At 46.7% G+C, this 10805-nt stretch overlaps 1 protein-coding gene across 3 annotated transcripts in view; it reads left to right on the forward strand.

Moving 5' to 3' along the window:
- The window catches only part of LOC100747773 (neurogenic locus Notch protein), a 190592-nt gene that overhangs the window by 131102 nt on the left and 48685 nt on the right, over window positions 1-10805 (forward strand). For all 3 annotated transcript variants that reach the window (XM_012387648.3, XM_024368741.2, XM_012387649.3), the window contains one exon: window positions 3787-3969. In XM_012387648.3, coding sequence (XP_012243071.1) covers window positions 3787-3969 — 183 coding nt within the window. The remainder of the gene's footprint in view (window positions 1-3786; window positions 3970-10805) is intronic.

Genomic DNA, 10805 nt, shown 5'->3' on the forward strand with positions numbered 1-10805 from the left:
CCACCGCCGCAAACCGGGTCGTTCTTGTCCGGTGTCGAATTACATTGGTCCGGCCATGTTCGCGGCCGCCAAAACCCCGCGCGAACGTGACACCGTCGAGACGTCATAATTCGTGACAGCGCAGCGACGCGGCCATGCGAAAGTACCTCGCGTGTCGTGGATCGCGCCATCTCTCCCCTTTTATTCCGGTGTTTTTTCGTTACTCCCTTGCTCGGTTCAGCGTCGATCGAACTCGGATCAGCAGCGAGCGGTCTTAATTTCCAAGCGAGGTGAAGTGATCGCCAGGATGGCGAAGCGACGGTCAAAGGGAGATGGCGAAGTTGCGTGGGTTAGGCAATCCGGTTTGGACGGTCGATTTCCTTTTTACAACGTAGATATACGTAGTACGTAAGTAGTACGAGATACCTATAGTGATTTGTAACACGTATCGAAAGATCGTTGCTGGCTCGAGTGGCGATCGAACGTACATCGAATGGTCGGAATACGAGCAATTCCGGCTATCTATCCGATTGTATTTGAAATTGTATTTCGGGTCCGATCGCATTTACCGTACATAGTATTTTATAGCTAGTATCTTACGAATACATAGCATTTTTGCACCGTTCAAGTTGCCGTAACTATGTAAGAATCGACAGTCGAGTGACTCGCGCGTGGAAACTTGCGCGTCTGTTCGTCTGTTCGAAGCAAAGAACGAGGTGACGTGCCCGAATCAGGGCAAAAGTCAACGAAGAATCGAACAGTCGAACGATCCACCGTCTTTTCACGATCGGACGAATATTCGTATTCGTTAGCCGAGTTGACGCGAACGAGCAAAAATTACAAGCTAAATTGAAGGAAATCGAAGGAAAAATATTTGGTAACCACGCGTCGATCGTAATCTAAACGTCTGTCGAACGCGTAATTACCAACACTCGCACGAATCGAAGTGTTTAATTTGTACTCCGTACGAGTCGTCGCAGATAGTTTCGAGGAGAATTCTCGGAAAAATCGGCTCGGCGATCAAATTCCTTCCCTTTTTCTTCGCTTGTATTCGCGTAACGGGCACTTGGCGTGAGTTCCGCGAGTCCGATCATCGCGTGCCAGCGCGAACAACGCGGTAACCTGTAACGAAATCCCTTTTCCTTCGTGATCAAGCTCCGTGCCGGTGCTCGAAACCCGCTTCCTCGCCTTCTTCGTTTTAGAGCCAAAGTCGACTCAGCCGGATCTCTCGTCTCAGAATCGGGAGAAACCAGGCCTCCGTTCGCTACCTGTCCGCTAAACAAAGAGCCATTGTTACACCGAAATTTGGCAACGTTGGCCTGACAATGGGGTAAGCCGATACGAGGCACAAGGGGTTCGTATACCTGACCCGATCGTCAGAAATGCTTGCACCATCTTTCCACCAATCGAGTTGGCCTTTAAAATACTCGAAATCGGTGACACTCGTAAACAGCGTCTCTTTTATGGAAAACGTTTTCGCAAGTTGCGAATTGCAAAAATATGAAAACCGATAAATGGCGTAAAATCCGTTGATCCTCCTCGATATCGGTGCGCAGTTTGCAAGACAGAAGATCGGTAATAACGTTTTACCGGAAGCGGAGGCCTGAAAAGAGACATTTCCCGTGGTCCGATCTTTTCTCAAGGGAACGCAACGGTGGCGGCGAAGCACCGACCAATCTAATTAAACGCTAAATTGTTATTTTAAGTTTAATAATAACCATAATGACCTCGCGCTCCAGCCTGTGCTCTGTTATTACGTAGATTGCATATTTTCTGGTAGATTAAGTTCCTCGAGAGCAGCTCCTCTCGGAGCCAGCGCTCTCGTCGTCACAGACGGATCGGGCAAAAAGCGCTACCGATCAGCGCGGTTCGGCGCGTTTCGGCGCTACTTCCGTTCGCTTCCGTCTATCACGTTTATTTGCGTTTTACGCACAGATTCATTCTCTGTAGCAAGCTATTCTCTTTTTATTCGTAGATTCGACCGTTGACGTTTTTCGACAGAAGCTAGTCATTTTGTTTAACTCGATGTAAATTGAAGAGCGCGTTCGATAGCAACCAAGTTCTGTTACATACCATACATCTAGGAACCTGACGCACCACACGCGTCGTTTCCCGGCACTAGCAACATTATTTTGCCCGCCAAATTTCATCTCGATTCGCCATCGATACCTTTCGCGAGTATAGCCGGAACTAGTACCGAATATCACCTGCGATCTTTGCTTGCCGACAAATAATATTGCCAATAAATAAATAATAAACTTTTCAAATATCATACAATTTCCCCATATTTCTTCTAATAATAATAATTCTCTAGAAATGACAAAATATACTTGTCGCGCTTAATTAAAGCTACCTCGAGGACAGAGCCCCCGTAGCACCGTGCGCCAGTGATCCACCTACTTCCCTCGCATCGACTCCGTTCAACTTCAAGTATCGTTTTCTTCCATCATCCGTCGACAACACCGATGCCCACCGTCCTCGAAGATCGTTGGTCGCGTCGTCTCGTCCACCTATTCGTCGTCTGTTCGTTGCTCGCGGCTCGCACTCGATCGCCGACACGACCCAGCAATGCGTTTCTTGCCGCCCCCGGTTACCCGGTAACGCGCGTACATCCCTCGCCTTCCGCTTTTTCTTTCCTCTTTCACGTCCCTTGGTGAAACATCGCGCGCGGCGACAGCAATTGCGAGTTGGAAAAACCATCGTCGAGTTACACGAGAACGGCATCCGACCGTGCCGCGAGCGACGATATCGCTTCAGTTGTTCAAAAACCTCATAAATATCACAAGTAATCGTTGTACGCGTTGCCCTGCGAACGAACCGTAACCAGGTCCCGATGTTTCTTTTCCAATGCCACGCACGTTGTATGCTAAGGAACGACGTGTAACACGGTATCGAACGATTCACCGAGTGATTCGCCGAGTGATTCGTAAAATTCCAAGATTTTTTCTACATTTCATCCCATGCGTATTCGCTTCAACGATATCGATAATACAAAGCACAAGCTTTGTTGCAATTTTATTACAACCAAGTCTGTCGAATAAAACTCTGGTGAAATTACTGTCGCGAAATATCGCGATATAGAAGCAATCTCGCAAGAATAACGAAAAGACTAACTAAATTAAGGCCGATATTTCGAGGAAGAAACGGTAGCGAAACTCGATGAAACACACGAATGACGAAGAAACAGCTGCCAGCGGTAATTATCTTATTGCAATTAGCGCGAACCGCGCGAGTTCAAGAAAACGAGCAGTCCAAACGGATCGTTGACCACTCTCGAGGAACAAGTTTCATTCTCGGGAATGACAAGCATCTTCCTTCTTATGGTCATCTTCGTCGTCGTCGTCGTCGTCGTCGTCGTCGTCGTCGTCGTCGTCCGTCCTTTCGTCCGTCCATCCATCCATCCCTTTTTCTTCTTTCCTCCCTTCTTCTCTGACGGCAGCGTCTTTAAAATCTACGTCGACCTGGTCAATTAAGGCTCGCTATCGTGCATTCGTCGCCCATCCCACGGAGCATCCGCCCACGTGCTGCACTTTGACTCCTGCCATGGTTAATAATTAATTATTATGCACCAAGCGTTCACCAATTCGCGACTGTTACCTAATTACCGGAGCTTTTGGGTGTTAAAACACCCAACGCCTTTGTTCCGAGTTTCCGTCTCGAAAATTATACGCTTCGTCTTTCGAACTGTCGCTCGTTCGTTGATCTTAAGCGCGAAAAGAACTAATATATACATATACTTTCATCGATAAACCAAACGAATCAACAAGTTGTTGGCATATTTTTAACTTTTTTCTTGCATTTTTCTAGGATCCCCTTGTGAACACGATGGTATTTGCGTAAACACACCTGGCTCTTTCGCCTGCAACTGTGCACAAGGATTCACGGGACCGAGATGCGAGACGAACGTGAACGAGTGCGAGTCCCATCCCTGTCAGAACGACGGCTCGTGTCTGGACGATCCTGGGACCTTTCGTTGCGTCTGCATGCCTGGTAAGCCAAATCTTCGCTTCTTTCCACCGTTTCTGCCTTTCTCTTTCTAAAACCTGCCATCGAGAGGTATTCTCGAAACGCGACAGTGACCGCCAATACCGTATAGGAACAAATAGTCCCTAGCTCTATGGTCCGCACGGTCATAAGTAAATCAGACCGCAGATCACAGATTACAGGCGAACGTTCGTGTCGATCGGACTCACCGTACGATCCATCCAACTGTTTCGCTCGTGTTTGTACAACTAGCGACGTGATTATTTATCAGACGAGTTACGCGATAATAATTTACGCGTGCTTTGTATCGGATTTGAGATTTTCGTGCGTGGTCGATGTTGTCGAGTCGAAAATCGATACTTTGTAATTTAGGCAATTTTCGAAGGCATCAAACTTTACCATGCCAGGGAATTTATTAGATCGAGAAAAAGATGAAAATCTAAAGATAAAAACGATACACGCTAGTTGAAGCGATTGTCGGGCGTGTAACGATAATCGCGTGGCGGACGATAATTAGCAAAGAATCTCGAGTTTGTTGGGTCGCAAGGTGGATGTGGACGAGCGATACGAACGAAGCAAAGGCGTTTTCGTGGAAAAGTCGTTGGCGTTGAACCAGGCACGCTTTGCCAGCGGTGGAAATCAAGATTTCACCGAGGCGATAGTATATACACAGAGAGATACTGGCGAGCGCGAGCTGTTGCTCGAAAGCCGTGTGCCCCCCGGAGCCGCGATGCCGCGGTGCCGCGGTACCGCGGTACCTCGGTGTCGCCGGTAAATTCTTCCGAGATGACAGGGCCTCGGATTGCGTTATCTGATTCGCGGCAAGGACGGTAACTCGTTTAATCTTTTAACACGGTTGGTACGCGCCTCAGCCACGCGTAAGTCAACCTTAATTGTTTGACACCGCGCTATGGAGGAAGCATGTTTCCGGCTGGCAGAGGAGAAAAGATAAGCTTAAGGGCCTAGCATAGAGACGACCAATCGAGATTCTGCCGGTCGATAATCGTCGATGTAATCGACAGAGAATGAGCTGTGCACGCTCACCAGATATCTGCAAGATGGGCGAGAACGAATAATGGCTAGTGACGGCGTTGGTGGTTTGCGACGTCGAGTCGGAGGAATCGGGAAATCGAAATCAATGTATCGGCTATTATTCGAAGGAGTTTGGGGATTTTTAAGCTTCTACGAGATTGGTTATTGCACGTAGGTATTGCTTATTGTAGGTATTGCACGTATTGCTCGTAGGTAGGTTGCTTCGTATCGTTCGGCCAAATCCTTCGTACGATAGGTATCTGTATCTATTTCTCCCTATCATCCATGATTTTTCGTTCGGTTAATCGGAGTTCGGGATATTCGCGCAACAGCACTGCGCGAAACGTTTCCTCTTAAATACATAATAATGTCGCAAACTTGTCGATCAACTGCGAGGCACGAGAGTGTGCCAGACAACGCGTGTCCCTACTATTTACATCTTATCGTTGCACGCTCTCATATTATAAGTAACGGAGCGACGTTAGGCGATGGTAGTTCGTATACGTGATAAGAGGTCGGGTAAGATTCCGATAACCAGGTCATGAACGATCGATATCGGACGGATATCGAGGAAAGATATCGAACAATTGGACAAACATACCTCGTATCCTTCTACAGAGATTTCTAGCCTTTGAATTTCATCGGTAAATTGATATTTTTGTTGTTTCGGAAATACTTGAAAAATTGTTAAAACTTTGTTAAACTTGTCGGATGCAACTCTCTTTCTTTTCTTCCTTTTCATCTTGCGAAGTAAACAGAGGCATGGAAAAATCGTTTCCTTCTTGATTCTCCCTCGCCAAAGACGGATCTATCCGCGCCAAATATTTCTCCAAAAACCGCACGAGTTTACACGCTGTTCTTAGAAATTACGGGGATCGTTAATAGGAAAGAAAACACAATTGCAGGAAAACTTTGATCGATTTACCAGTTCGAAATTGCGAAGCAAAGCGAAATTCGAACAAGAAGGGACAACGACTTTCGCTGGTGAAAATAATTTAATCCGGTTCGCGTCCTTCCTTTCGTGTCTGCTTTCTGAAACCGGTTGGCTCCTGTCCATCTACCCCCGAGAGATTCGTCTGACGGCGATCAACGGTCGTTGGTCGGGGGTTTTGTTAATGTTTTGTCGTGGATCGATTCAACGGCCGCGAATTAATCGACAGCGAATCATAAATACGCGAATGAAAATTTTAAAGAGAAATTTTCGCTCTCCTCCTGCATGACATTTATCGATCGACTCGCGTGATTTTTTCTTCCCTCTTTCTTGTTCGAACTCGGTACTTGTGTCTCTAGCATCTCTTAAAATTGAATAGAACCTGCCGGTGTTTAAACGAAGATGATTCGATTTCCACTTGAACGCGCAAGTATATGTGTACGTGTATTGCGTTTACACGTAATATGTATATACGTATTATACGGCGGAGCGTGAAAAGACAGAAATGCCTGGTGCCGTGCACATCGAACGATCGAATCCAATGGACCTGTTTCGACTAGAGCAGCGAACAATCGACGGTGACTGGAGAGGGGGATCGAGAAGGTAGAACGGAGCTCTGGACGGTTCCGAAAAGCGAGAGAGCAAAAAATGAGAGACGGCCCGAAGTGGCCGAAGGTGGAAGGGTATGAAAGACGCGAGGGAAGGAAAGAGCCGGGAGGGGGCAACGAGTAAAATATGATAGCAGGATTCGCGAAATATGAGACCGAAACGAGGGGATTCTTTGCCCCAGGCCCCTGTACGGGCACAAAGGCTTATCTTGTCCCTGGATTGGCCATTGGCCGAGCGAACTGCCATTTTGGTACTCCACCTCCGTCGTCTCCTCTTCTTCTCTTTCTTCCGTCTCTGGTTGTACCATGCTCTCATCTCCGTTTCCCTTTCTTAAACCCGGTCTCTTTTTCGTCCCGTTGTTTCGAGGCTTGTTGCGTCGGTCCGTTTGCTGCGCTTTCCTTTCTTGTCGGGTCCTGCTGTCCCGTAAAAGGATCCGCTAAATAGCGCTAAGAGGTTCGAGGAAAGAGGATACTCGGGCATTCAGAATCTCTCGCAGACGAGTTGCATACGTGCCACTTGCGTCCACGCTGCACACTCCACGCACCGCGTCTCTCCAACTCCCCAACTCCCCGACTCTCCGACTCTCTACGCTTCGTATCGACCTTTGTAAATTGCTCCGGTATATACTACATTTGTGGATCGAAGCGTCGTTCTTGCCAGAGCATCGTCGTTCTTTCTCCAGCTCGATGAAACTCTGTCGCTACTGGCACGCGGGGGATCTGTTTTTCCGATTCCTCGGCAACAAGTTGTGGAACGACGCGGGAAAGTGTACACGACGAAAGAAAGAACGAAATTGTCCATGTAATTTCCGCGAGCAATAGCGAACACGTTGGGTTACAACGCAAAATGCAAGTGGCAACAGCAGTTGCTTGTCATCGACATTCACACTCACACTCTCGCACTGACGGACGATAGCGATTACAAGACTACAGACCGATCTGATAATGCGATTCGTCCGATAACGTGGCCCTCTGGCTACGCGTACACGCTGTGTATTTCGTATTGCAACCTTGAAAAACGAGGATTAATAAGTCGGTAGCGTAGAAACAGCCGTGCAACCACGACAATTCGTACAGCGAAAAAAAGATCGAAGCATAGCGTTCGAATTCGATAGTAATCGACGAGAGAGATACTCGTCGATACAACGTAACGGATACACGATCGTCGCTTCTGATACAAAGTAGAATTATTATAAATTTGAAACATCTTCTGGTTACTTTTCCTGCAAAATTAAACATATTCTCGATCGAAATATTTCGTCGCAAAATGAAATACACGAACCAAAGAACCTACGTAGGAAAATATTTTCGGTGTAGTAGAGTACCAGCTATATCGTTTCACTAAAGTATATGGTAGCTACCTGACCGCGATGATGATGTAAAGGTGGCATCGTGCGAAAGGTGCCATAGATCGTCCCGATGAACAGTCCGACAAAGGCAAGACGATGTTATCCGCGACGCCATCTTCTCAGGTATACGTCCAGGTGTTCGCACGGAATCGGGAATTCGCTAGTCACAGTGACCGGCGCTCTTCCTCGCCTCGGCTATCGCTAAAATACCACCTGATACATCAAATTTCGTGGCGCGTTGAATCTGGAGAAATTTCGTTGTTTCTACATATACGAGTGTACTTTGCGCGTCATATATGAAAATTGTTGGAAAAAGCGATCGGACGCTTTATCGAAATTTGTTTCGTTTACTTTGATTCGCTCGATATACGCTACTCTTTCCGTTCCATGCTCTTTACATACCGCGAATACACGCGTTTTCGTTAAAACATCCACTTTAAATGCACGCTCGTTCGCTTTTCTCCACGATAATACGCGCTTGACAGAAAATCTGTTTCGGACATATATCTCGACGTACTTTCGATTGGACTTTGTGATATAACGTAACTCGATATAAAAACGCGCGAGCGGAAGAAGGAGAGGGAGAGAGGAAGAGAGGAAGAGAGGAGAGTGAAAGGGAGGCCGAAAACGATGGAACAAGTTCTGGCGTTGAGAGCCAGGAGATGTTCCATCGGAACACGCGCGCTATGATACATCGTTGAAGATGTAGATCGCTTCCAGCTCCTAGCGCATAATCCAGCAGCCTTGCATTGTCCACGCTGGACAATGGCTGGCGCGTTCTGTTATCTCGCAGCCCTTATTCGACTCGCCTCTTCTTTTCTACGAGTCTCCTCTCTCTTTCCCCCTACCCTTATAGCGATTCCATTCTTCTGCCCATGGATCGTGCTTAGTATATCTTGGCTGGAAGGGCCACAACACAGTTGCCGCACAATTGCGCCGATTGCGAACAGTCAGCTCGAAGTAACTCTTTGTTATCTCAATTCGATTTTCCTCCAGGAATTAAGAAGCATTTTCTTGGGAAAAGAAATTCTTACCTTGGTTTCCGTTAAAGGAAACTCGATGCTTAGTCGGTCGATCGCGTACTTTGGACGATGGACGTGCTTTTTAAGCAAGTTCGTTATTCTTCGTTATAGCGATAGAAGGTAATTTAAACATTCTATGTATAACGTAATTGAACGACAGTGACAAAGTAGGTAGGAATTTTGAATAAATCGTAATAGAGACGATAGATCGAATAGATTCTCTTCGCATCACGCTTTGTTCGTTCTCTTGAGATTCTGTCAAACGTACAAGTCGATATACAATTTTTAAATAACGGAACATCTATTTCGCGTAATCTCCACCACGTCCGTTTCCATCTGTTTTATTCTCGTTCGTGGTTACGAACACAAGTACTTGCTTATTAATCTAATTATCAACTCGATGCTACATATACATATCGTGTATATAATATGACGAACCATAGTATCGAACGCGAAAACAGTACCTACAAAAGCTCAGCCTTTGAACTTTGAACGTCTCTAATCACCGTTTAAGAGCATCGCTTTGCGCTATGTTGTTGTCAGGCTGACGTATCGGTGTACACGTCGGAGCTGGATCGAACGTATCGACCCTATATCAGAGGAATAATTTATCAGAACAATACCGATATTATTGCCATCGATCAAAGAAGCTCGTTTCGATTGACATATCCCTTCCTGTCCGAGACGTTGGAACGCCGTGGCACGATCCTTGTCGAGCTTCCTTCTTCTTTTTCTCCGATATAAATTATGCTTTTGTTTCTTCATCGGGACGATCCGAGAAACGATCGATCGGTCTGGACAAAGATGCGACGCGACGCGACGCCGCGCCGTGCCGCGCCGTCGTCGACGAAAAGGAAGAGGTTGAAGTTGAAGGCGACTGTGAAGAATGACGGCACCCTCCCGAGAGAGAAGACGCGCGCATTTATTGTTCGCGATTCCTTGGTCCATTTCACGTCTCTCCTCTTCCTTTTCATTTCGTGTCCCTCCTCCCTTTCTCCATGCGTGTTTAAATCGTGTTTAAAATATCCTTTACGCGATACATCCAGTTTTTTTACATACATATTTATATTAGAAAGGGACTGGAGCTCGATCGACGAAAATTACGCAAATTCCGAAAAATGACTATTCCGTATGAAAAAAAAGGGCTCGCGCAGGACACTTTCGCAAATACAGAGTAGAGCGAACTGCGTTTACCCAACACGGCCGCTGTTTTCCAACACGACTCGTGCTCTTCTTAGGGCTTAATTTTAATTAATTGCGCATTTCGAAAATACACAGTACGAAACGAACAATTCTGCGACCGAATGGAAAAAATGTCCAACCACGTTTAACGCTGTTTGCTGACGGAATCGTTCGTCGCACGGACGCCCAACTAACCCAACTTGTTTTTCCGATATCGATCGCTCCTCGAACCAACCAAGTTCCGCGCACTCGCACCACGTTATAAAGTGTTTCGATTCGTCAACTTTCAAGCGGATGTCTCGATTGGTTTAGGTGGTTGACCGAAGACCGCAACTATGACTTGCATGAGAGGTGGTAAAAAGAGGCTTTAACTGCCAGTAATAATACTTATAGGATCGATCGAAACCACGGTTTAATCGTGTCGTTATCAACCACGGTACCCCCGATCGAAAACCTAACCCCGATCGAATCTTCGCAGCGAACCAGCACATTTTCTCGTAATTTTTTCCATTAGAAAAACGTGAAACGTGGAAACGCTGTACCGAGTCTACAAAAACCACTCTACCCTCATTGTCGTTGGCCAGTCTTCGTCTTTCATCTGCGATCCTGTCTCGTGAAGCGCAACAGGATCGAACGACGCTCACACGTTACGTAAACGTTAAACCATTCGCGGCGAAGCGACGCGGTTAGAGTTTCCTTTGCGCTCGCTTTCGAGTCG

The sequence above is a fragment of the Bombus impatiens genome, unplaced genomic scaffold, assembly GCF_000188095.3.
Source record: "Bombus impatiens unplaced genomic scaffold, BIMP_2.2 scf_0478, whole genome shotgun sequence".
NCBI lineage: Eukaryota > Metazoa > Arthropoda > Insecta > Hymenoptera > Apidae > Bombus > Bombus impatiens.